Source organism: Myxine glutinosa, chromosome 6 (assembly GCF_964187855.1).
Source record: "Myxine glutinosa chromosome 6, kmMyxGlut1.1, whole genome shotgun sequence".
Classification (NCBI taxonomy): domain Eukaryota; kingdom Metazoa; phylum Chordata; class Myxini; order Myxiniformes; family Myxinidae; genus Myxine; species Myxine glutinosa.
Genome location: NC_136266.1, coordinates 139,452,622 through 139,480,326, shown reverse-complemented (window position 1 = coordinate 139,480,326; position 27,705 = coordinate 139,452,622). Strand labels below are relative to the sequence as shown.

The following is a 27,705-nucleotide window of genomic DNA, read 5'->3' as shown; positions in this document are numbered from 1 at the left end:
TCTCTGCATTTTCCCGCGTGTGTGGAATGTTTGTGGAAAATTAAAGATTTCAAATAAACCTATTTAAAGTGTATGCGCACATAACTAATAAAAAAAACGAAGAAATATCTCTCGGTAATTTCCTGAAACATATTTTACTTCCGGCTAATATGTTGAATGAAATAAAATCGAAGAAATATATGTCGGCATCATTGTTGACGTTTTTGTGACGACTATCATCAAACGAAATAGTAATATATCATAACGGAAAAGCAAAAGCGAATTTTTAATATATATCGACACATTGCCGGCGGTGTCATGTTGGGCGGTGTATGATACACCATGACGCGATTTTAAAAAATATATTTCTGCATTTTCCCGCGTGTGTGGATTGTTCTCAATTATTGCTGACACCGAGTCTAAAAGTAAAACCATCGATAAAAATGAAATCATATGGTGAGTTAGATTGGAGATAAAGGCGTGAGAGAGACTCAATGGCCTTGAAGCACGGAGGTATATAATAAACCTGGAGAGCCAATGATGGCTGTCGGCTGAAGCTAGCGGAAGTTGCTTGGCGGCCATATTGGGAAGCCGATTGTGTCTGCGACTCTGCGTCCGTGTTTGATCTCACAATCAGCTGATCTCACAATTTCTGATTCATTTTGGATGCTTACCGACTGTAAGGAGTCTTATTTGTGAACGCGCTGTTTCAAAATGCCACAGTGTGTTGCATTTGACTGCACAAATACCTCAGGGAAGGCCTCCACATGCACATTTCACGAGTAAGTGACAAACCGCGATCGCGGGTGTTCTGCTTTTTCAGTTTTTGGCGTGGTCACGGTGGTGGGGCTAGGTAATTAAGTTTCAATGAAGTTTGAACACTGTGTTTGAATTTGATGATGTTAGACCATGCGCAGGGTGTGCAATACGACACAGATCTCAAATATAACTGTATTGTGTATTCACTAGGGCTATGTGAGTATGTCAGACTGATGTCTGATTGACTCATTCATTGATTCAGATTGAAGTATCGAGATTGACTCGTCAGCTCGTGATCATTGTCAAGTGATTTAATTTGTGATGAGCTTAACTTAATTGTCCAGTCTACTACTGTCAGGGTTTCCATGCCCTCCTGTGTCACTCGTGAGCAGAAAGAGCAAATGGGGGTTACTTGTGGAAGGTACGAAAGTCCAACACATGGCAAACATTAGCAGATGAAGTTGTATTTAACTATACATATGAAACTCAAAATATTATTTTGATATGGAGTCGTTTTGACTCGGATGTTGTGACTGCCCTCTGAGGTTTTGACCCGCAACCACATTTTGTGACCACAATGTATTTTGTTTCAAGGTTTCCAAAGGATAAGGACTTGTGCTCTCGATGGACATCTGCCCTGAGAAGGGAGTCCTTCTACCCCACCCCAGGCACCACAGTTCTGTGCAGTGATCACTTCAATGAGAGTGACTTCGACAGGACTGGTCAAACCGTCCGACTGAAGCCGAAGTACTCGAAGTACTCGATGCATGTCACATGCTTAAACTTGCAAGAAACTGTCTTGGATCCATGAAAATGATGGAGGATGGCAACAAAAAAGTCATCGCGTGGAAATACATCCAGGCACTCTTTGATCTGCAGAAGAGGGAAGGCTTGCGTCTGGGGAATAAGCTCTCCCGGAAACACATCGAGTGGAAGAGCAATGTCATGAAGATGGACACAGCGCTCAGACATTGAGCACTAGTGTGGCAGATGCAATTCGGTTTTGCAGGGACACTTTGCAACTATCAGAATTTCAGGGCAGTGAGGCTACCTGCCAATACATTGAAACATTGGACAAACTGTTTGACATTCTAAATTCTCGCAATCCATTGGCACGAAACTACAAGGCACCACTCATGACATCACGAGAAGGACTTTTCCTGCCATTCCTGGATACTGCCTACAGTTACTTGTCCAACATCAAAAACATGAATGGTCAAGTTATGACCAATACGCGTTTGAAAACCCCCTTCATTGGTTTCATGATCTGCATAGAGAGTGTCACAATTTTGTATTTCACATATGTCAAACCTGCCTCATCTCCCCTGCGATACCTGCTCACGTACAAAATGAGCCAAGACCACATTGAACTTTTCTTTGGAGCGGTCCGCATTGCATGTGGAAGTGGGAATAACCCAACGGCCCGGCAGTTTGTTGCCGCATATAAGCGCCTCTTGATGCGACATGACATCAAGTCTGCAAGTGGGTTGCCCTTTGTCTGATATGGCGAGTTCACCAACACTTCATGTAAATATTTAAACTGTAAAAGATGTGTTGCATGAGATGTCTATATCTCCGCTCCATTATTCATGTAACAATTACCATGTCCTGCTGAACGTTCCATTGCAACATGTAAGTCTTGTATGTTATGAATAGCAAAAACTTCCGAAACCCAAGAATTGTGTGGGTTAACTACATGACAGCGTTTCATGTCATTTATGTGACTGGTTTCTAACATCTCGGTAATAGAAACATACACATCTTAGTTACAATATAATGACTGAATTAAGTAACATCATATAACATGACAACAAATCAGATCTTTATATTGAGGAATATTATAGAACAAGCCAAAGAATGGCAAACGACGATGTACCTCAATTTTATAGATTTCTAGAAAGCTTTCGACTCCTTGCCGAGAGAAAGTCTGGGTCATAATGAAGAAATACAGCATACCTGGAAAATTAGTGAACCTTGTAAAAGCCCTTTACCAAGACTTTCAATGTGCGGTCGTCGACCAAGGTGAAACAACAGAATGGTTCAAGGTGAAGACAGGAGTTAAACAGGGGTGTAACATGTCAGGATTCTTATTCCTACTAGTGGGTGATTGGGTCATGAGAAGGACGATAAAGAACACCGAGCGGTAATTTTGGGCACTTTTTTTTCAAACAAGCTCTAAACCATTGGATTCCCCAGGAAAAATGCGTCTGGAATCAACTTCAAACTTAATGAACACCATTTCCTTAAAGAACGGGATTCTGAGCCCGAATATCAGTTCAAATATTAGTATTCTATATTAATTAAATAGTCGGCGGTCCTAAAATTCGCTCCAGCTGCATCATCAGTGCGCCACGCCTTTGCTTTGACAGGCTTTGTTTACAAAACAATCGGCTTCCCAATATGGCCGCCAGACTATTTCCGGTGGCTTCACGGCGGCTAATGCTGCGAGGTGGCCAATTGGCTCTCCATATTATATACCTCCGTGCCTTGAAGTTACAGGCCTTTGAGAATTCATTTCGTTCTATAAACGGCAACTTTCATCGGATTTTCTTCTCGTTTTTTTTCAACCGAGTCTAAAACTATGTTAGCGACTGTGAAAAATGAAATGATATATCGAATTTAAAATAGATATCGACACATTGCCGTCGGTGTCATGTTGGGCGGTGTATGATACACCATGACGCGATTTTAAAAAATATATCTCTGCATTTTCCCGCGTGTGTGGAATGTTTGTGGAAAATTAAAGATTTCAAATAAACCTATTTAAAGTGTATGCGCACATAACTAATAAAAAAAACGAAGAAATATCTCGGTAATTTCCTGAAACATATTTTACTTCCGGCTAATATGTTGAATGAAATAAAAACGAAGAAATATGTCGGCATCATTGTTGACGTTTTTGTGACGACTGTCATCAAACGAAATAGTAATATATCATAACGGAAAAGCAAAAGCGAATTTTTAATATATATCGACACATTGCCGGCGGTGTCATGTTGGGCGGTGTATGATACACCATGACGCGATTTTAAAAAATATATCTCTGCATTTTCCCGCGTGTGTGGATTGTTCTCAATTATTGCTGACACCGAGTCTAAAAGTAAAACCATCGATAAAAATGAAATCATATGGTGAGTTAGATTGGAGATAAAGGCGTGAGAGAGACTCAATGGCCTTGAAGTTACAGGCCTTTGAGAATTCATTTCGTTCTATAAACGGCAACTTTCATCGGATTTTCTTCCCGTTTTTTTTCAACCGAGTCTAAAACTATGTTAGCGACTGTGAAAAATGAAATGATTTATCGAATTTGATTTGAAATAAAACTGGGGGAGAGCAAGACACCACGGGCCTACAAAACAGGACTCAAAGCTATGCGAGTTAATAAAATGGTGGATATTTGTTTATAGCCACTCCCAGAATGGGTGGAGCTATGGGTGGAGCTACTCTGCAAACCGAGTAAGCCACACCCCGGACAGACACCCAACAGATAGACAGACAGACAGACAGAATCATCTACGGCTATTATAATATAGATATCCTGAAGTTATGTTTTACTGAAATGAAATCTTTGAAATATTATTTTAACTATGAGAAAAACACTTTTTCCTGGAAATTTCCCGAATGAATTTCAAAAGTGGGCGGGGCGCATCTGTGACGTCACGAAAAGACAATAGGCCAATCGAGAACAACTATGGCATCAGCGAGTGCAGAAATACTTGTGGAATTTGAGGATTTGAGTGGGAGTGAGAGCGAGTTTGTGCTGGAATTTTCGGAGGATGAGGGAAGTTCTTGCAATGGATTTGTCAGAGAAGAGATTGAGGAATTTAATGTGGATTTTGCTGGGATTAAACCCTATATGTTCGAGCCGGAGCGCGACGCTAATCAGGCTAATGGCGGACCGCGAAATACAAATGTCGAGGAAGAAGCATCCAGAATGGGAAACAGTGACTGGTGAGTTCTTAACTAAATATAAATGTACATACTTTCATGAATGCCAAGTATTTTAAGTATCGCCGCTTATGGACATAACATAATGTGTTGATGAGTGTCGTGTTTTGTTGCAGGTGTACATGTGGTCACTGCCAAGCAATGGCCACAGTCAGGGAATCGACGTGTCGTCACGAGATTGGACACACAGCACGTCGAATTCAGGGAATGATGGATGTGAACTGCATAACACAACACCCGGGATTTCAGATTGAAAAGGGGAGGGAGAGGAGGAAGAAGAATCATGATGGAAATGAATTGCAGAGGAGGAAGAATTATGCAGGGAACAGATTGAAAAGAGGAGGGAGAGGAGAGGAGGAAGAATTATGAAGGGAACAGATTGAAAAGGGGAGAGAGAGGAGGAAGAAGAATCATGATGGAAATTAATTGAAGAGACTGAAAGAAAAGATGGTGACGGATGAGTATTGATTGGTAATACGTCATGAACCGATTGGTAATGTCATATTGAAACAGAAAGAAAAAAATCATTCAAACTCTTTTGCACTGATCAATGGACGTTCCAAGTTTGTGGATGAAATCCTGTTCGTTGAGTTTCCGGGAGTTGTTGTTCCTCCATGTTCGAGTTGGAGAACCCAACCACAAACAGAATGTCACGTGATGATGAATAGTGTGTCCTACCTGGTTAAAGTGACGAGGAACGGGTTTACCTGAAGGATTCTTTGACCAAACTGTCGTCCAGTTTCACCGATGATGTCGGATGGATGTAGGATGGTTGTAGGATGGATGTAGGATGGTTGTAGGATGGTTGTAGGATGAATGTAGGATGGTTTCACCGATGATGTAGGATGGATGATGATGGAGGATGGATGTAGGATGGTTTCACCGATGATGTAGGATGGATGTAGGATGGTTTCACCGATGATGTAGGATGGTTGTAGGATGGTTTCACCGATGATGTAGGATGGATGATGATGTAGGATGGATATAGGATGGTTGTATGATGGTTTCACCGATGATGTAGGATGGATGATGATGTAGGATGGTTGTAGGATGGTTTCACCGATGATGTAGGATGGTTGTTGGATGGTTTCACCGATGATGTAGGATGGTTGTAGGATGGTTTCACCGATGATGTAGGATGGATGATGATGTAGGATGGATATAGGATGGTTGTAGGATGGTTTCACCGATGATGTAGGATGGATGATGATGTAGGATGGTTGTAGGATGGTTTCACCGATGATGTAGGATGGTTGTGGGATGGTTTCACCGATGATGTAGGATGGATATAGGATGGTTGTAGGATGGTTTCACCGATGATGTAGGATGGATGATGATGTAGGATGGATGTAGGATGGTTGTAGGATGGTTTCACCGATGATGTAGGATGGATGATGATGTAGGATGGTTGTAGGATGGTTTCACCGATGATGTAGGATGGATGATGATGTAAGATGGTTGTAGGATGGTTTCACCGATGATGTAGGATGGATGATGATGTAGGATGGATATAGGATGGTTGTAGGATGGTTTCACCGATGATGTAGGATGGATGATGATGTAGGATGGTTGTAGGATGGTTTCACCGATGATGTAGGATGGATGATGATGTAGGATGGTTGTAGGATGGTTTCACCGATGATATAGGATGGTTGTAGGATGGTTTCACCGATGATGCAGGATGGATGTAGGATGGTTGTAGGATGGTTTCACCGATGATGTAGGATGGTTGATGTAGGTAGGTTTTTATAAAGTGACCGTGAAACACAGTAGATTCCATTGCAGGTGCCACAGGTAAAATGATCCTTGATATATAGATGGTCTGCTTTCCTCCGGATATGTAGATGTTCTGCTTTCCTCCGGATATATAGATGGTCTGCTTTCCTCCGGATATATAGATGGTCTGCTTTCTTCCGGATATATAGATGGTCTGCTTTCCTCCGGATATATAGATGGTCTGCTTTCCTCCGGATATATAGATGGTCTGCTTTCCTCCGGATATATAGATGGTCTGCTTTCCTCCGGATATATAGATGGTCTGCTTTCCTCCGGATATATAGATGGTCTGCTTTCCTCCGGATATATAGATGGTCTGCTTTCCTCCGGATATATAGATGGTCTGCTTTCCTCCGGATATATAGATGGTCTGCTTTCCTCCGGATATATAGATGGTCTGCTTTCCTCCGGATATATAGATGGTCTGCTTTCCTCCGGATATATAGATGGTTTGCTTTCCTCCGGATATATAGATGGTCTGCTTTCCTCCGGATATATAGATGGTCTGCTTTCCTCCGGATACATAGATGGTCTGCTTTCCTCCGGATATATAGATGGTCTGCTTTCCTCCGGATATATTGATGTCATAGGGTTGATAAAGTCACTGGTGTCGGCAACGACTGCGCAGGTATCACAATAATCACACATATCACAATAACACACTTCACACAATAACTGGCAGAACAGCCGTACGCCACACACTTCCATACCATTGTCAATTGAAACACACAATAAGTAAAAATAATCAGGTAAACATCACACGGCAAATCAACGCGATAGCTTTGTGATGGCGATAAATCATCTGTTCGCAGGCGAAGTCTTTTCGTGACGTCACATTCCGGAAAATGCCGAACGCTTCCGGTTTATTGCATATGAAGATATGTGTTGAAAAATGGCAAAAATATGCTAATTATGTTAACTATAATCACTATATATTGTGTATTGCCAAATAAATGTTAAAAATGAACATAATTCTCCCTAATAAGGCCCAATATATATTATCACTTTACTTGCACTTTAAACCATGACTTGTTTCCTGAAGAAGGCATTTTTTTTTACCATGTCACTGTGCAATTTACATTATTTTCCCGTTTTTGCTGACCTAAACTTTTTTTTAACCTCGAGCAGTTTACTGCTTACCTTTGTACCATTTCAGGTTATTCACTGGACATTAAACTGCGTAAATTTCAATAAAAACTGGAAAAATTGAGGTGTTCTAAAACTTTTGACTGGTAATGTATGTCATAAGGATGATGTCATAGGTCATGTGACCTGGAAGCCATATTGAAAACCTTTAAAATGCCTCTCTGCAGTCATTTTTCGATCGATTCAGTTCAAACTTTAAACAATCGGATCCGGGCTGCCGGTTGTCAATGACTCTGGCACGCACTTGTCCAATTAGGATGGAGCGTCTTGGTGAAAGCATGCGTGAAAAGATAATACCGCCAAGTTGGGTATATGCCTTGGAGTTTAAGATAGCTTTGGCCATTCGTCCTCTTGGGGCCTTATCCCCGGTGACACGACAATATATATATATATATATATATATATATATATATATATATATATATATATATATATATATATATATATATATATATATATATATATATATATATATATATGTATGTATATATATCTATAGTGTCGCAAATTGTGACCACAGTGCGGTCATTCTTGTTAGTTATTGAATAAGAATTCACGAAGATGAGGCAATGCATCCACGATAAGAATCCGGAACCAGAAACCCCTTCCTTAGAAAGTCAGTACGACATTCACTGAATGAATGAATGATCGTTTTAAGGCCATTTTCCCCGCTAGAGCGGGGGTTAGCCTTGCGGGCCCCATGACAATCATGGTTCCCTGTTTGAGGCAATGTTTTTATGGCCGGATGCCCTTCCTGGCGCCAACCCTTAGTCGCCTCTTACGATGCGCAGGGATACGGTGTACCTATTCTAAACCGGGGTACACACCGGGACAGTACGACATTCACTAAAATTGGGATTTTTTTATTCATAATTTCAATGATAAAGGCAACCTGAGCAGAGTGCATAAAAACTTTTTTGCATCAATAGTTAACAGGTGAAAATGACAGACAAAAGTAATTTTTACTTGGAAAGCAATTTTAGATCACAAAAAGATATTGGAGGGCACCTGTGGTATTACATCTGCAGTGTTTTTTAAACACTGATAGAGGGATATTCAGTGATTGTTTAAAAACATAGCTGAGGAACAAATTGGTATAACACTGTTGTAACAAAATGGTACAGTATTATTTAATATTCGAACAACAAAATATAAAGAAGCAATATCGACATGATCTACACTAAACAGCCACGATCATAGAGCAAAACGAACAACTTTTAAAACTTCAGCAAGGTAGTACAACCACTCCCCACAAAAAGGTAGCAAAACTTTGACATCATGACGAACACTCCTGTTCTGCAGCAATCCCGGAATTCAGAGACAACATGTCTTTTGAACTTTGAAACTCGACTTTTTGGGTTACAAGGGGTGTGCAATTTTCAGGCCGTTTTTCACTGTCCATCACCATTTCCAATCCATGAGAATCCTGCATCCTCGAGTCATTTAGTCTCTGGCCTTTGGTCTCGAATGGGAGGAGCAGAACTGCGATGCAGGCCAGAAATGAGAGCGATGCGTAGACAGCTTCTGCAGTACGAGTTGAGGCAACCTGCACACAGAAACTGCATTTTACCTTACCACAACTCGTGCTTAATGTCCGCACAACTGGATAATCACGAATCTGCGTAATATTGTCATAAAACTTGCAGTACGCGTCGCATTTGTAAAACGTTGCTTGCAAAAAGTGATGTTGTGCAAGAATAACTGTCGTTACACATGAAGTATCTGAACCTGTTGCCCTTGCATTGCAGGCAAGTCGGTGGTCTCTATTTTCTACCACCTCTTTTCTGTTCTCGCATCCTCTTTCCCTTCCTTTCTTTGTCCCCCAGGTTTCTGCAGGGCGCAAGAGGTCTGCTAGTAGCCCGCTTTGGGTGAAACTCCCAAAATCCAAGCTCACTGCTCACCTCCACTGTGGAACCAACTTCCTTAGTCTGTTCAATCCCATTCTTCCCTCGAGGGTTTTAAGACGGTTGTTCCCGACCACCTCCGGTCATCCCCCATCAATACTCATGATCTTTTGTACCCCCATTAAACCACTGCAAGACCAGCCCTTCCTTTCCAGATGATGTCTCCGGCCCTCTCCCTCACCCTCTTCTTCGTTTTTTTTTTTTTGTTTAATTCCTGTTTCATGCTCTACTTGAGCTTGTATCAAGCTTCTTCACCCCCTGTCCTTCTCTCTCTCTCTCTCCCTCTACCCCCTCTCTCTCTCTCTCTCTCTCTCTCTCTCTCTCTCTCTCTCTCTCTCTCTCTCTCTCTCTCTCTCTCTTTCTCTCTTCTCTTTCTCTTTCTCTCTTTCTCTTTCTCTTTCTCTTTCTCTTCTCTTCTCTTTCTCTTTCTCTTTCTCTTTCTCTTTCTCTTTCTCTTTCTCTTTCTCTTTCTCTCTCTTTCTCTCTTTCTCTCTTTATCTCATCTCATCTCATCTCATCTCATCTCTCTTTCTCTCATCTCATCTCATTCTTCCCATTCTTCCCAATGTACTTCAATTTCTGTTTCATCCCCAGTTTATCCCCATTTTCTTTGTCATGCTCTATTTGAGCTTGTATCAAGCTTGTTCAACCCATGTGTTCTCCCCCCTCTCTTTCATCCCATTGTTCCCCATGTGCATTCTTCCATGCCCCTCTACCCTACTGTTGTTGTCGTCTTCTCCCCTCCATTTATACTATGTTCTTCTTCCGTTGTCCTCTGGTCCGTTCTGTGTTCTCGTTCTTCCCTGAGCCTCGAATTTGGAAACAAAAACAGAAAATATAACATATTACTTGACAGACGTATGTAGCGAGGAACCAGCATAAGAAAAACAAGCATTCTGAGTATTGCGCTGCAATACATGCCCCCTACCAAGGTTCAAAGTGGCATAACTTTGTCAAAAATGATCGAATATGCAAATTTATGCACGGTTGATGCTGGTTTTCAAACTTGATCTGAGGTATGCTGAGACACATGTGTGTCACACCTCGCCTCGTTGATAAGCCCGCAAGGTCGCTCCGTGGAACGGCCTGCACGTATTGCACTGTGTGAATTATATAATTAACAACTCGCGGTCTGAGGTACTGGCGAATCAAGAGATATCCCTTTTTTTTTTTTTATTTACGTTTAATTAACGATATCTGCCAAACCACGCGCCCTATCACAAATTCCAAAAGGACATTTTAGTAGATTGACATGCTGAACAGATTTGTGAAGTTTCCCCTCGATTGGATCAAAAATGAGGGAGGAGCTCGGTTTTAAAGGTTCATGCTTAAAAACGTCATAACTCTGAAACCATGTGATGCATGACGTCATGCTCGCTGACTTTTTTGTTCGTCATGGGTATGTGATTTTGCCTGCAAAGTTTGGCCTCGATCTGTTCAGCCGTTGCAGAGAAAAAGGGGTTTTCGTGTTTTCACGAAAAACAATATGGCGGCCGAACCACGTGACCTGTGACGTCATAATTACCATTAAAATATTCTACAGACCGAGTCTCCCCTACGGTGAAAATTTGATCTCAATCGGTCCTATTATTGCAGAGAAAATCTTTTTTAAAGGAAATTAAAAGTTAAAATGGCGCTGAGTTAAGGATCATCAGAATTATCAGAATTCCCAAAGTTCAAAGTGCCACAACTTTGTTAAAAATGATCGAAACGTCGTGAAGTTCGAACTTGATCTGTAACTTGTCATGAGGAAACGATGTGCCAAGTTTGAAATCATTAGCATTAAGCGTTTAGAAAAAAAGTCCGGAAAACTGTTCTTTGCGTGACGGACTGACCGACTGACGGACTGACGGACGGAGGGACGGCGTGCAAACCTATAGTCCCCTCCGGTGTACACCGGTAGGGGACTAATAAGACCGAGGACGAAGTGACAGTATTATAGGTACAGAAGAAGATTATCGTCTTCCTTTGCCATTTCAATTGAGCCAGATACAAGGTTCTGATTTATTATTTTACTTTGGATATTGAAATGTGTGTGGGAAAGAATGGTAAACTCTCTTGTATTTTCATGTTAATGTAAATACTGGTATGTGTGTGCCAATTATAATGGATGTAGAGTTGGGGGTATTGTGTCCCACGTATCCAGGTTTCCCTTTGTCCAACCTCTTTTTATTATAATTTTAATGGTGATTCTGTGTCAATCATGGAGGTGAACTCACCAGTCCTAAGGGAGGCAGCGTGGTATGAGCTGTAAACTTAAGTTCAAATAGGTGTTCAGTCTTGTCACTTGAAAGTCAGGGGTAAAGATAAATGTAGGAAGAGTACATTTCTGGGCTCTTTGCATTGCTTTCCAATCATTCTGGTAGCTCTGGATCTGCGGTTCGAGGATCCCCTTGCCAACCAAACTATGCTTGCACATTACAACCAGTGTCTCACTGATGCTGTACAACTGCAACAGCTGGGCAGCTCCAAAGGCAGTTCTGGACAAGCTTGAAACAACTGAGAGGAGACAAGCCGCGACAATTGATTTGATTAAAAAGGTAAGCCTCTGTGCTTAAAAAGGGATTCCAAATTGTGCTCCGAGCTCTTCCTCTGGGTTTTATTCGTCTCTGTCGGCCGCCGTGCTTGAAAGGCACGAAACGAGAAATTGTAAAGTACGGACGATTGATCCGGAGTAACAAGGGTATTGTTGAACCAAGAGGGTAGAGGGTTCGGTTGGCAGGGGAGGGGTGTGTGAGGTAAAGGCAGACGTCATACGCCAAAATCACTCCAGGAAGGATAAGCCTATAGGGGAAATGGGTAACAAGACAGGAAAGGAAGTAGTATCTCTTCGCAAAACTCCGGTGCATTTTTTGTTCAAAAGACATGGATTTGCCGCGGTGAGAGAAGGGAGACAGTGGGTTGAGCCAAACCAGAACCTTCAGTGAGAAATGGCCAAAATGGGAGGAATTCCTGGTGGCGGAATGAAGCCCGCACCAGAAGCACACCTACCAGGTGGGCGGGCATGTTAGGGTAGGGTAGTGGAAACTACAAGGTCAGGTAGAGACGAGGTAAACTCACAATCAGGAAATTGAGTTGGATCGAGCATGCAGAATTATGCCCAGTTCAGGAGAAGGAAAAATACGGAGCTCCAAAGGAATGAATGGAATGATTTTTGGTAGAACGAAAGAATGAATGAAATACATGATTGTTCATGAGCTAAAATGGGTGCATGGCTATGTGCGTGTCTTGAATGGTGCGGAAGGAATATGAATGGATGAGAATGGTCAGACAAGATTGTACAAAGAGATGTGTGCCGGTGAAGGTCAGGGTGTGTGCTTCAGAATGGTGTGTGGTGTAGTGGCGGGCTGCCGGTGAATGTATGGAAAATATATTAGAATGAATAAATATTGGCATGACACGGAAAGGGCGTATTTGTACATATTGTTACAGACGTGGCTTAGATGTTATTTACCGAGCGGTTTTGGTATGACCACGTCTGCACAAGTTACCCGATTATACCCGAAGGTTGACTAATCGCGCTACGCTAGGTCAATAAAGGCAATAAAGGAAAAGGACACACGGCTGGGTTTCAAATGACACGACACCCAGGGTTCAGTTCTCAAGACCTCCGGAGGAGGTTATATTAAGGCGGAAGGTCAGATTACAGGGACGAGAGGTACAGCATAGAAAGACAAGCACTTAGACACACTCTTATATTATTCCCAACAGACGACAGATAAACGGGACAAAAGGCTGACTCACACGGGGTTTGATGGCTAGGAAAGGCAGGATCGATGGCTCAAGGTGCACTCTTGGCTCAAGGACAGGGTCGACCCGGTCCGGTCTAGAGATGCGGGGAGGTCGCAGCGCTCGGATGGCGTCTTGTCTGCTCAAGCTGGGGGGCGGGGGCGCATCTGACGTCACGTCCGCTACGTGGCCGCGTATATCCGGCGGGGAGTGACACGCCCTCGGCTCGTTAGCTCCGCCTCGTGGAATCGGCACGTTGCTTCTCATTGGGTGCGTGCGGGGGGGTTTACCAGGCTCCGCCCTTGACGAGGAGCTGACAGCCAGCCCCTTTGTGGTAACCCCGTGGAGCGCATGGTCTGGAGCGCATTGTCAATGGCGGCTAACCGAGCCGGTGTCAGGACGCACACTCCCCCCCGCGCAGCGCCGTGCCCCTCTGTTGTTGTTGTTGTTGTTGTTGTTTGGGGAAGAAGATGGGAGGAGGTATGGGAAAGGTCCTAAACTCACTACTGGTGCCATATAATCACATTCTGGTGCAACGAAGAGTCATAATTAATGGAAACGAGTCCTTAACTGACATAGACTAAGAATAACTAGCAAGATGTCCGAAAGTTGTCTACGTGTGGTGCGGTGGACCTGGGCACGACATTTAATGGGGGAATAAGGGGAAGGTCGGCTCTACTGATTGTTGTTTACAGACAATGGGACTAGGGAATGGGGGATTGGGGATAGTTGGGGAGTATTGGGGAAATAGGGGAATATTTACAAGTGGATATGGAGGCCAAATTCCATATTCGCAACATTGCACCCTTCTCTACCCTCGGGGCGTCCCGACCCGATAAATTTTTACCTACTTTAGTGTGGCACGCAATGTAGTTCCCTCTACTATTAACTCTACCCTGAGTGCGACAGTTTTACAGATATTCACAAATGAGTAAATATGTCCCCCTGCGACGTTGCACCCTTCTCCTCACAGAAACACACCCACAGGATAACCGAATCCGGAAAGAATCCTCAAACTAAACATACAGCCGGTAGGGAGCATTATTTACACAAGACTACGCTGATATTTACACTACGATCCAGGACCTGTTTTTGGAGGAACACATGCAGATGTTATGCATAGAGAGAGCACGCATGCTAGCATCGATACACCAACCCACGAGTGCTCTGTGGCCTACGGCCTTTAATAATGTGCAGAGCACCCCTTCCAAGCATCAAGCACCACCCCATCACACAGTGAGCACCATCCGGTGCACCAATAAAGTGTCTATAAATCACCGGTGGTGTCGCAGCCGGCCGATGTTCTGCCGCTGGTCTTGCCTTCGTGTGGTGCACTTGGCCTTCTTGCCTCTTTCAAAAAATAAAGAAAGGTGCCAACCGCGTCCATTTCTATATTGTGGCCTTCAGTGGTGTCAACTGTTAGTGGTTCACCTGTTTGGCATAGGTGCCACGTTGACCCATAGGTCCTTCCACGGGTGGTGCTTGGCCGCAAAAGAGCTGCGGTCCATTGTGGGTGGCCACAAACATTGCGGTCCATATGGTGTATCGATCCAAGCAGCAAGCAGCGAAAGTGCAGGCCCACAACTGCGTAGCCAGCACCTCTCTCTCCTCTCTCTCTACCCCAAAGCCAGATCCTCGGAGGTGGGAGACAAAAGAAGCAGACAAGTGAGTAAGGTGGTAAGGGCGCAAAAGTGCACGCAATGCAAGGTAATGCACACTGGGGGCACATGGGAACCAGGTGAGACAGGTACGTTCCTACCGTACGCTCCCCCCCCCCCCCCCCCCCCCACCAGGTAACCTACATGGCCCCTCCCTTACCCCTTACTGTATCCACAAAACACAACACTACCCATAAACATCTACTTTACAAATCAACAAACATCCCTACTGTCTTCCCCGTTCCTCCCATAAACCAAATTCGTCTTCTCTCCCTCCTAACCAATCAAATTTGCCATTTTCAACTTTCATCAAAATTTGCCATCTCCAACTCAACATCATAATTTGCCATCACCAATTCATTATCAGTCCCTCCTAGGGAGGGAGAGATGGAATCACTCCAATGTCTCATCCACGTCGTGATGCGTCTCACAATCCACACAGCAATTTCATTTCCTGCAACAAAACAAAGAAAACACAGGTGTGGAGTCATCATCATCACCACAGGTAAGTGGCTGCGTATGGTGCGACAGGTTCATCAATCCTAACTATTTCCTAAATGACTTTAACAACTTTACACTACCCGGGGTCTTTCTCCGGCCAAACCATTGGCCCTCTTACACTATGGGTTCTAAAAACCAATTCCCATTGGCCAACTGTGGTGCTTTTCAATTTGGGGTCTCACTCCCCCGATTCATCTCCCGGTGCCCTCGCACAATTTCTGGGCTGTGGCGTGTACCTCTCCCAGTGGGTCTACCCACCTGCACACCTCCACCACTGCAGTTGCCACCCGAGCTTACCTAGCTCCTCACCCTAACCTAACTAACTGGGGCAGGCCCTCTGGCGCTCTCCCCACTCGGTGCCCTCTCTGGCACTGGGCTACCCGATCCACACCCGGGATCCTCAGGCACCCACTCACAACTACCGGCTCCCAGAGCCCACCTGCGGCCTCACCTGGCCGACATCCTCACAGTGGTGGAGTGCCCAACCAACTACACACACTAACAGGCTACACGCCCAGCCATTTCCACGACACTAATGCACCCATCCAAACATCATTCTGCAACCGCACCACAAATGCCAATATCCAACCACAATTTACCTGTACCCTCTACCTAACACTTACACTACCCGCCCCGGGTATCCGTGAAAGGGGTCCACTCTTCCCCCATCCACACCGTCGCACCATGCACACCACTCCGTACCACTTACTCCAACTCTCTCCACACACCTGCACTTGCACACCTGTGCTCTCACACCTGGTGCCACCTGCACCCTTCTCTCCCCAAGCGCATTCGCGCTGATCCACACACTCACTACTCATACACTGCTCCACACACCTGTTCAGTCGCACACCTGTGCAATCACACCTGTTCCATTCTCACCTGTTCAATCCTCACACCCACGGCATCATCTCAGCCAACTACTCCCCTCTGAAACTTGCGCTTCTCAGTCGTCCCTTTAAACTATTGCGCTCCCACGTCATTATAATCCACACTAAACTACCTGCGTCCCCACTACAGGTATCAGTCACTAACTAAACTTAACGTCACCTAATGTCATCTTCTCTAGATCCCTATCAATATAACCTAACCCACCCGGGCTAGTTTTCACTGCCATACACCCCATAAGCTATTGCTCCTTTGCCCCCACATGGGAAGGATGGTGGATTTGCCATCCCACCACATCGGGGGTCTCTCACTACCAATTTTGCACATCAAATTTCAATAAATCAAAAATTTGCCAATCACTGCCCATCATCTGCCAATCACTACTGCCAATCCCTTGCCAATCATCAAATTTTGTTTTTCTCTAATTTTGGGGCCAAAACACTATCCTCATCACCCAGTCTCCTCACTAATACCTCTCGGTGCGCCAATCCCTGTCCAAAGCCCGGCTTCGTAAAGCCAAGCCATGAATGCGGGTTGTTCTGTGCCAGCGGCTGGATACATCCCGCATTCGGTGCAGGGAAGGAGGTTTACCCGGGCCGAGATCCCACGCACCATCTCGGCACGGAGCCATCCCATGGCTCGATCTCGGCCTGCCGGAATGCCTCACCAAAAAGTGGTCGCCATGACGACCCTTTCTATCGGGCTGACCGCTCCGCCTAGTGGAGCACGGACGCGGCCGTTCAAAGCGAGGCCCAGCACGCACCGAGGGCCCGATTCGGCTATAAGTCGCTCTAACCTCTAACCCGTCTAACGTCGATGCTTCACCTGGACGCTTACACCCCGCAGCCCGTTCCTTGCTCACACATCCAGCCGTTCCCATGCTACCTTTCCTTACACACCCAGGTACACCCATTCCACTCACAGCCTTGGTCACACACCTGACCACCGAACACTTTGGCACACATTCGTTGCTCGCACACCTCACCAATACACCGCTTCGCGCCCCCTCCTCGGTCACCTCCTCTGTGACAATCACAGGTGTGCCCTCATTCGCACACCCAACCACGTGCCTCACCACCAACTCCAGCGTGCATTCCCACTCACGCTCTACCATTCCAGGTGTGCATCCTTCCATCCCAGGTGTACATACTCGCTCACCTGTCATAACCAACTCACTCTCCTTGTCACTCTCAATACTCTCACCTCCATTCTTGACAGCGCACTCACCCTTACTCTTGACAGCGCACTCTTTCCTCGTGCACCTGTCCGTCACACACCTTTCTCGCGCACACTCTCCCGTTACACCCTCTGTAACACTCACCACAGGTGGACACTCTTCCTTACTTCTGACAGCGCACTCTTTCCTCATGCACCTGTCCGTCACACACCTTTCTCGCGCACACTCTCCCGTCACACCCTCTGCAACACTTACCACACCGCGCTTCCATGTGCCCCCTCGCACACGCGCTACGACCGACTCACTCTCGCCAGCACCCTCACTACTCCTTGGCACGCACTTTTTCCTCACACACCCCAGAGTCGGACTTTCTCGCACACCTCCTCTTTCGCACACCAGACCTGTCGCACACTTCACCAACGGCCTCTCACGAACACCCGGGTCCATCTCGACCCCCAAGCTTATTAAATCCCCTGGCGCATCATACGCACGACCATATTGGTCACCACTTACACCGGGTCCTCTTCCTCTTCGCTTCTCCTCCATCACCTGCGAATCCCTCATCCGGTTAATGAGCACATCATCACGATCCAAACACAGACTTTGGACCAATTCTTTTATCTCCTCTTTTATCTCTTTCTTATCCCCTCTCCGTCGCTTCTTAATTTCGCTCATCCCTTCTTCCACTTCTTCTAGTTTCTGCTTCACCTCTTTCATTCCCCGGTACGTCTCCTCAAGCTCATCCTCTAAGGCTACCTTGACCGTTTCCAGGTGCGTCCTCACCTGCCGGTCCTTCGTCTCCATTACCTCTATCACCTCGTCCAACCTCGTTGTCAGTCCCTCACGTACCATCTGACATTCCCTCTTCGTCGCCACCAAGTCATCTTTTAGTTCTCTCTGTGTCGCTTTTAAACCTCCTAATACCGCAGTGTTCCTTTGAACCTGCTCCACTAACTCCGTCTGTCCCACCGTCAGCTGCTCCACCTCCTGCGTCAGGTCCTCTATGCCCCCTTGTAACTTTACAGTCCCCTTTCTCACCTCCTTCTCCATGTGCTCCCTACAGTGCCTCACCTCCTCGCGCACTCCTCCGACCTCCTCACTCACTCCTCTTCTGATCTCCTCTCCCATCACTTGCATCTCCTGCCCAGATGCCACCCTCATCTGCTCCATTTCCTCCCTGTGAGCATCCAGTTTGGTTTCTACCCCCATTCTGACCCCCTCTATCTGCTGCCCCATTTGGTTAACTTCCCTTTCCGCTTGGTCCCTCATGTCCCTCAATTTGCCTTCCATTCTGTTTTCTAACCCCTCTAACCCAGTTTTCACTCCCTCTATCTGATTCTCCTGGGCAGCCATTCTATTTTCTACCCCCTCTAACCCAGTTTTCACTCCCTCTATCTGATTCTCCTGGGCAGCCATTCTATTTTCTACCCCCATTAACCCATTTTTCACTTCTTTTATCCCGTTGTCTAACCCCTCAAAATTTTTGTCTACCTTCTCACCAGTACCCCTCGCTTCGTCCCTCATTACCCCCATTTCGTTTCCCATTACCCCCAATTGCTTCCTCCGAGCCCTCGCTTCGTCCCTCATTGACATTGCCCTCCTCATTCTGTTTTCCATTTCTTCATTATTCTTGTCCATATGGGCCTTCATTTGTATTAAAAAAAGGTTCAAATCCATCGGCGGCGCTGCCACGGTCGCGGGCGCGGTGATCAGCGAGGCGCCATTTTGCGCTCCCGCAATGTCGGGCACAACGACGCTATTTTGTGCGTCTGCTACCCTCGCTGCTTCGCTCTCCTCCTGTCCCTCATGTCCCTCAATTTGGTCCTGGACCGACCCTGCCTCACTCTCCCCTACCGGACCCCAGCTGTCTTGGTCTGCCATAGCGCGACTTTCAAAATTCGGGTTTTTATACAACAAAACAAATTTCGGCCGTTATAATTTCGTCGAGCGCAGTAAACGCGCTCTGAATCGATTCTCCCTCCCTGGTTTGGGCCTAACAACGCGCGGGAAACGCGCTCCGAATCGATTCTAATTGTTACAAATTTGGGCCTAATAAATTTAGTCCCGGGTTCGAATTCCACTCCTCGACACCAATTGTTACAGACGTGGCTTAGATGTTATTTACCGAGCGGTTTTGGTATGACCACGTCTGCACAGGTTACCCGATTATACCCGAAGGTTGACTAATCGCGCTACGCTAGGTCAATAAAGGCAATAAAGGAAAAGGACACACGGCTGGGTTTCAAATGACACGACACCCAGGGTTCAGTTCTCAAGACCTCCGGAGGAGGTTATATTAAGGCGGAAGGTCAGATTACAGGGACGAGAGGTACAGCATAGAAAGACAAGCACTTAGACACACTCTTATATTATTCCCAACAGACGACAGATAAACGGGACAAAAGGCTGACTCACACGGGGTTTGATGGCTAGGAAAGGCAGGATCGATGGCTCAAGGTGTACTCACTCTTGGCTCAAGGACAGGGTCGACCCGGTCCGGTCTAGAGATGCGGGGAGGTCGCAGCGCTCGGATGGCGTCTTGTCTGCTCAAGCTGGGGGGCGGGGGCGCATCTGACGTCACGTCCGCTACGTGGCCGCGTATATCCGGCGGGGACTGGGAGTGACACGCCCTCGGCTCGTTAGCTCCGCCTCGTGGAATCGGCACGTTGCTTCTCATTGGGTGCATGCGGGGGGTTTACCAGGCTCCGCCCTTGACGAGGAGCTGACAGCCAGCCCCTTTGTGGTAACCCCGTGGAGCGCATGGTCTGGAGCGCATTGTCAATGGCGGCTAACCGAGCCGGTGTCAGGACGCACACTCCCCCCCGCGCAGCGCCGTGCCCCTCTGTTGTTGTTGTTGTTGTTTGGGGAAGAAGATGGGAGGAGGTATGGGAAAGGTCCTAAACTCACTACTGGTGCCATATAATCACATTCTGGTGCAACGAAGAGTCATAATTAATGGAAACGAGTCCTTAACTGACATAGACTAAGAATAACTAGCAAGATGTCCGAAAGTTGTCTACGTGTGGTGCGGTGGACCTGGGCACGACATTTAATGGGGGAATAAGGGGAAGGTCGGCTCTACTGATTGTTGTTTACAGACAATGGGACTAGGGAATGGGGGATTGGGGATAGTTGGGGAGTATTGGGGAAATAGGGGAATATTTACAAGCGGATATGGAGGCCAAATTCCATATTCGCAACAATATATTTCCAGCCACAGAAGTAGACAAGTATTCTTCGATCCATGATCTACTCATCCCAACTCGCTCTTCCTCATATGTGGTGATTTCAATTGTCACCATGCCAGTTGACTGGGTGTGGGTTCCCTCTCTCACCAGCCATGGCTCCTCAGCAAAGGACTTCTGCGACTCACTGGGACTGACACAATCTGTCAATTTCCCGACCCGGATCTCAGTCAACGGAGCATCTTCTCTTCAGGACTTGGTTATGACTAACTTCCCTGAAAATGTCTGCTGCTCTTCTTCTGCTCCAATCGGCTCATCTGATCATGTGCTTGTCAAAGTGGGCATCTCTCTGACCATTCTCAGGGAGCCTCCTCAGCGTCGACGAGTCTGGCATTTCACTCAGGCCAACTGGCACGGTCTTCAAGCAGCCATCAATCATCTGGACTGGTCTCCCATCTCTACCGCCTCTGACATCAACTCCTCCTGGGAATTCTTCCAAATAGTAAGGGAAACATATGAAAATCTGTTAACTAAATTGTTACCAAAAAATTTCTTCACCAATATGTTTGTAAAGGTGTGTAATAACATGTGTTAAAATGTTGAAGGTCAACTCCCGTGGGAAACCCAGAAAAAAAGCTGTTGAATTCGGGTACCGAAAAATTATTTTCGAGAATTTTTATTTTTTTTAATCGGCCCTTAAGTAACTTATGAGGGGTCAAATAAGGGTTTTTCATGATTCTGAGTTGATTGTTAACATTTATATTTCACCACAGACACTCCTTTGTGGAAAAATAATTTCTAAATATATCTCATTTTCTACTTTGCAGGACATGGAGTCTAGCAATATGGATGAAGACGTTACTCCACCTGTGCTCAATTGCTTCATCTGTGCACGCTCGGATACACCAGCTGAAAGGCTCATACAGGCAACTCCAAAGGGATACTCAACTTTATTGAAACAAGCAGAAACTGTCGAAAATGTTACTGTTGTGGAACGTATGAAGGAGGCTCAAAAGGAAGGAAAACTGAGGTACCACCAGAAGTGTAAAAATGATCTGTACAACAACTTTGTTGCAACCACCAAGAAGTCAGCTCAAGCATCAAAGGCAGAGAAAGAGTCATCAAAGTTGAAGAGAAGACGCACTACTTGTGAGTTCAGCTCATCAACTGGCTGCAGTTCTAGAAGATCACAGTCAGTTGACCTCCTGTATAAGGATGTATGCATTCTTTGCAACCAACCAGCCCAGCTCTACAAAAATAATCCAGCACAAGCTAGAAAGAAATACAGAGTGCCAGATAATTTGACTGCAGATACACTGAAGGCAAGCTTGCTGAAGACAGCACGGAGTCGCGGGGATGACTGAGGCACTGAAGTCACTGGACGCCTGGAAGGGATCAACGACTTGGTAGCAGAAGAAACACTGTACCATTTGCGATGCAAACTTATGTTTGCGAGAGGTGACAGTTTGTCCAAGACTGATGAGGAAGGAAAAAGGAAGAGAGGACAGAGGAGTATTGATGAGGAGCGAGAGGCAGTTTTTATTGAATTCTGCGAATGGTTAGACTCAGAATTAGAGCATGGGGTAATGAACATGGACCAAGTCCATGAAAAGCTGCAGGAGTTTGATCAGTCACCAGAGAAGAGCCTTTCTTATTCAAAGTATTGGCTAAAGATAAAACTTCTAGAGAAATACGAAGACACCTTGTATTTCACAACACAGGAAAGAAGGGCAGATGTACTCTGTCTCAAAGATGGCACCGACAATATTCTGCGAGCGCATCATGCTAATCTTGACCATGGAGATGAGAAGACTCAGATCATAAAGACGGCACTCAAGTTCATATCCAATGATATTGCCTTGATTGATTTAGGTCCAAAGTCATACCCCACCACACACAGTATGACTGACATCGATAGTCAGCTGACACTTGTTCCTGCAAGCCTTCAGATGTTCTTGAGACCGATTGTCAAGACAGACGAAAGAGTTGCCGTTTGGGGGCAGAATTTTATTAAGGCCTGTCGACCTCGGTCTGGAGTATTGCCACACCAAATGGGGCTTGCCATACAACTTGATCATAGATTTGGGTCAAAATGGATGCTCAACAAGTTCCACCGGCTGGGATACACCGAGTCTTACACGGAGACACAAAACTACAAATACTGCTTCCTTAATAGTAGGAGTGGAGATGATGTTCCTGATACTTCTGGCACTCTTGACACCATTGTGGAGGAAACCGATGAACAGATCAATGATGAGGTTGCGGTTGATGCTGCGCTTGAGGATCAATCAGTGATGACAGCCAAAGTGCCAGCCAGTGAAAGTGAATTGTCAAGTAATGATCAGGTGGTCTTTATGGAGGTTGGGGAAACAAACAATGCAGTCACTCAGTTTGTTGGAGACAATATAGATTTAAACATTGTCTCTATTCACGGAAACACTCCCTTTCACTCAATGGGTTGGATCGAAGTCACCTCTCCGGCACCACCTTTGCCAGATCCACAGACAACAGCAGCTTTCCCCCAGGTGAAGTTGAAGGCACTCGACAAAGCTAAGATCCTGAGAGGAACTGAAGTAAAGATTATTCCATTTACGAACAGGAAACAGATAGGAACGAACGCGATCATGTTTCTCCCCCTCGCTAAGCTTTCCTCCTCCCTGGCTCATGATCAGCCACTCCTCACTCCAGGTGACACACTCTGGGCAGCGGGGTGGGTGATCAAAGCCAACGATCCTGAGTTCCCACACTCCAACTGGAATGGCTGGATGAAGAGAATCCATGCTAATGATGCAAAGCAGAGCACACAGATCGAGTTCCTCCCAGTTATTGAAGGAGACCCTAATGACCTCAACACCATCTTCACCACTCTGAAAGAGTGCATACGGCGCGCTGGGGTCGCTATAGTGACCTTTGATCTTCCGATTTGGCTGAAGGCTGTGAATATAATAAAGCAGGCAAATCTACCCGTCATTCCAAGGTTGGGTGGTTTTCACCTGCTGAAGTCTTATCTTGGATCAATGGGTAACATCATGGAAGATTCTGGACTACTAGATGTGATCCAGTTGATCTATCCTGGAAGTACGACTGGATCCTTCTACAGAGCATGTCTCTGAACCCCAGTGACTATGGATGGACAATAGGTGTGCATGGGTATGAGCCAGTTCCAACACTGGACCCCACGGCTCCTGAGGAGCTATTGCAGTTCACGAGCTGTAATTGTCATGGAGATTGCAGCAACCGGCGATGCAGCTGCAAGAAGAATGGGGTCACGTGCATCTCGGCCTGTGGAGTCTGTAATGGCATTACATGCAGAAACTGCAGTCATGATGTTGTTGAGTCTGAAGAAGACATAGACAATGACTGTTGAAACTTCTGACATTGTGAATGAGAAATAACTCTTGAGTATTATATATGTATGTGAAATAAAAGCTACTTTGTGTGTAAATGTAAAAGTGAAAATATAAATGTTAACAATCAACTCAGAATCATGAAAAACCCTTATTTGACCCCTCATAAGTTACTTAAGGGCCGATTAAAAAAAATAAAAATTCTCGAAAATAATTTTTCGGTACCCGAATTCAACAGCTTTTTTTCTGGGTTTCCCACGGGAGTTGAACTTCAACATTTTAACACATGTTATTACACACCTTTACAAACATATTGGTGAAGAAATTTTTTGGTAACAATTTAGTTAACAGATTTGTGAAATATCTCATAAAATGCCCTTACTATTAGTACGCACACGGCACAAGCTCCCAGCACAGTGTGTGCGCCACTCACATGTACCAGAGGATCTCCCAGACCACCGACCTTGTCAGTCATTGTCAGACATTGTTAGTCTCAGACACCACACCACAGGTGTTAGACCACCTGTCACCGACTGACATCCCAGAAACCGACATCATACCAACTTTCACAACCATAGATATACAACATTCACCACACATGTTGCTTGTATGTATGTCTCGTGGTGAAGCATGCCTGCAAGATATTACTGAAAAAATCAAACTTCATTTGTAAAATCCCCTTGCCTCTAATTTTACATTATCCAATCATCAATGATGTAACCAGCCGTCACACAATGCCTACCATTGCCAAATTTCGTACAAATCCGTCCACACCTTCCTGAGACGTCCTGCCCACAGATAGACAGACAGACGGACAAACACCCAGACAGAGGGTCTAGCTTGAATTTGAATCTTAACCCCATGATAAACTGTCATCCCCCGGATAGACGTTAAAAACGGCATCTCGTCCTCGTTGGCGTCCATCAAAGACCCCACGTTGTCCCTCCCACAGGGCAGACGAGCCATCTCCGACTCCCCGGCACAGACCGCAACCCCCTGCCACAACTCCCCGCTTCCGGCACAAATCACGCTCTCCCCGCAGGCTCACTCCAGCCCGCCATTCTCCACAAGCAGACCGAATGGACATCGAATCTCAACAGCATAAAATCCAAACCCCTGACCACAACTTGGCCTCTCGATCCAAAAATGCAATCAATGACATCCCATGTAAGCACTCTGGGAAGCATTTGTACTCAAAGAAGCATTCCGGGAAGCATTTTCTGACCTCCAACAAACAAGAGGTAGATCTCACAGATCATGTACATCTCACAGGAAGACTCGTAATTCTCATATAAATTGATCAAGCATAAAGGTTTACAAGTCGTCACCTGTAAACAACAGCTTTTTTTTCTTTTTTCTTTTTTTGTATTCATAATCGAGGCTCGTGAAAGAGCAAACATTTATCACACAAACAAATCAAACAGACAAACAACCAAAGTATATAAAAAGGGGAGCGGTCGACAAGATGGGGAGAGAAGGGGAAGCACACAAACACAACATTTGTGAGGGACATCGGGAATGTGTGGGAGGGAGAGGGCTTGGGGGGAGGCGGCGTGGGAAGGGGGGGGGGGGGGTGGGAGAAGTATAAACACAAGGACACGAAGGACTTCCAGGAAAGAAGTTGGTATTTCAAAAAAGAGGATTTGGGGTGAAATTAGCGGGGGTAGAAAAGATCAAGCTTTTGGATGGGGGAAGATAAGAGATGGTGGTGAACAGCTGTTTTGAAGACCTGGAGGGAGGAGTGGGATTGAAGGGAGTGGTGGAGTTTGTTCCAGAGGCGGGAGAAAAGAGGAATGAAAGAGTGAAGGTGAGCAGAGAGTCTTGATTTTGGCAGTTTAACCATAAGAGGGTTGCAGGCAGATCTTGTGCGACCTTCAGGAATATTTGGGGGACAGAGCCCAGAGAGAGCTGGAGGAGCAAGGCCGGAGAGGAGTCGGTAGAAGACAGAAAGACCACCAACCTGCCTGCGGTGAGTAAGTGAAAGGCCCTCGGAGGTAGCTTCATCACGGGAGATTCCAATGATTCTGAACGCTTTGGTTTCAACAGCATGAAGAGGAGCTAGGTGTGAGGCAGGAGCACCAGCCCAGAGGGGAGAGCAGTATTCCATTGAGCTGCGGATGAAAGCCTTGTATGTGGTGAGGAGCTCAGGTGCGCCAAGGAAGGACTTCGCACGACGGAGGATGCCCAGTCGGCGACTGGCTTTGGAGGCCAGATTTGAAATGTGGTTTTCCCAGGAAAGATCATGGCAGATAGTGAGACCCAAAATCTTGAGGTGACAGAACTTCTTGGAGAGGATTATTCAGAAAGTGGATGGGAGGGTTGTCCAGTCGGTCTTTTCGGAGAGACATCGTAAGAGTGTGAGATTTGTCAGGATTGAACGACATGTTCCACTTGTTTGCCGTCAGTGATTTTGTCCAGGTCTGCAGAGAGTGAGGACGCTGTAGACTGCCGATCTGAGGGATGAGGAATGGAGCGGCAGAGTGGAGTCATCAGCAAAGAGATAGAGAGGATTATCAAGAGAGTCGGAGAGATCATTGATGAAGACCAGAAAAAGCACAGGGCCCAGAACACTGCCTTGGGGAACTCCAGCTTGAACAGGAAGAGGAGATGAGAGAACCCCATTCAGGGCCACATGTTGACTACGACTAGAGAGGAAGTCCGCCAGCCATGCGTGGAGATTTCCATGGATACCAAAGGAGGAGAGTTTGGTGAGCAGAGCGGAGTGCCAGACCGTATCGAAGGCACGTGATATGTCGAGGGAGACAGCTCTAATTTCCTGTTTGGCATTGAGGACCTCCATCCATTGTTGAGACAGCAGAAGCAGCATGTCCAGAGTAGAGTGACCTGGTCTGAAACCAAATTGATGATCAGGGATCAAGCCATTGGAGAAGAGGAAAGATTTCATATCCGAAGCAATGATGGATTCCATGACTTTCCTGATAATTGGGAGAAGGCTGATTGGTCTGAAGTTGCTAGGAATCTGTTTTTGCACCTTTTTGTGTAAAGCGGTGATGTTGGCTAATTTCCAAGCAGATGGCAGTTGACCTTGAGCAAAACAGTGGGTGAAGAGAACAGAGAGAGGGAGTGAAAGAGCAGAAGAACAGGATTTTAGGACCTGTGGGCTGATGCCGTCAGGTCCAGTTGCAGAATCAGAGTCGAGGGTTGACAGAAACTTTTCCACCTTGTCAGGAGGGAAGGACACAGAGTCCAGGAGCAGCTGAGTACGACTGGGTATGGTGGGTACAGAGAGGGATGGGTTTGGGACACAAGATTTAGAGGCAAACACAGAGTTGAGACATTCAGCTTTTTCACGTGCGGAGTCAGCTGTGTAGCCATTTGAGGTAAGGGAGGGGATGGAGGGGGAACAAACACCAGAAACAGATTTGACCAGATGCCACCAGGATTTGGAAGAGGGAGACAGATAAGAGAGTTTGGTCTTGAGAACGGAGAGATATTGTTTCCTGGCTCTCCTGAGGGTGGACACACACTTGTTTCGGGCTTTGTGAAAGGAAATGAGATTTCCTTCCGTTGGATTTGCTTTCCAGGAGATGAAGGCAAGTTGTTTCTGGGCAACAGCCTCACCACAAGATTCCGTGTACCATGGACGGGAGGAAGGGTATGACAACTGAAGACGAGATGGGATAAATCTGTGCATGAGAGAGAGCAATTTACTTTTAGTAAGGGCATTTTATGAGATATTTCACAAAT

At 45.8% G+C, this 27,705-nt stretch overlaps 1 protein-coding gene across 3 annotated transcripts in view; it reads right to left on the bottom strand.

Annotated features, from left to right (window-relative positions):
• Window positions 1-8,455: 8,455 nt before the first annotated feature.
• The window catches only part of LOC137430361 (synaptic vesicle 2-related protein-like), a 194,221-nt gene continuing 174,971 nt past the window's right edge, over window positions 8,456-27,705 (bottom strand). For 2 of the 3 annotated variants that reach the window (XM_068121172.2, XM_068121173.2), the window contains exon 16: window positions 8,456-9,154. In XM_068121172.2, the coding sequence (XP_067977273.2) occupies window positions 8,885-9,154 (270 nt within the window). In that variant the 3' untranslated portion in view covers window positions 8,456-8,884. The remainder of the gene's footprint in view (window positions 9,155-27,705) is intronic. The other variant, XR_010985040.2, reaches the window with a different exon arrangement.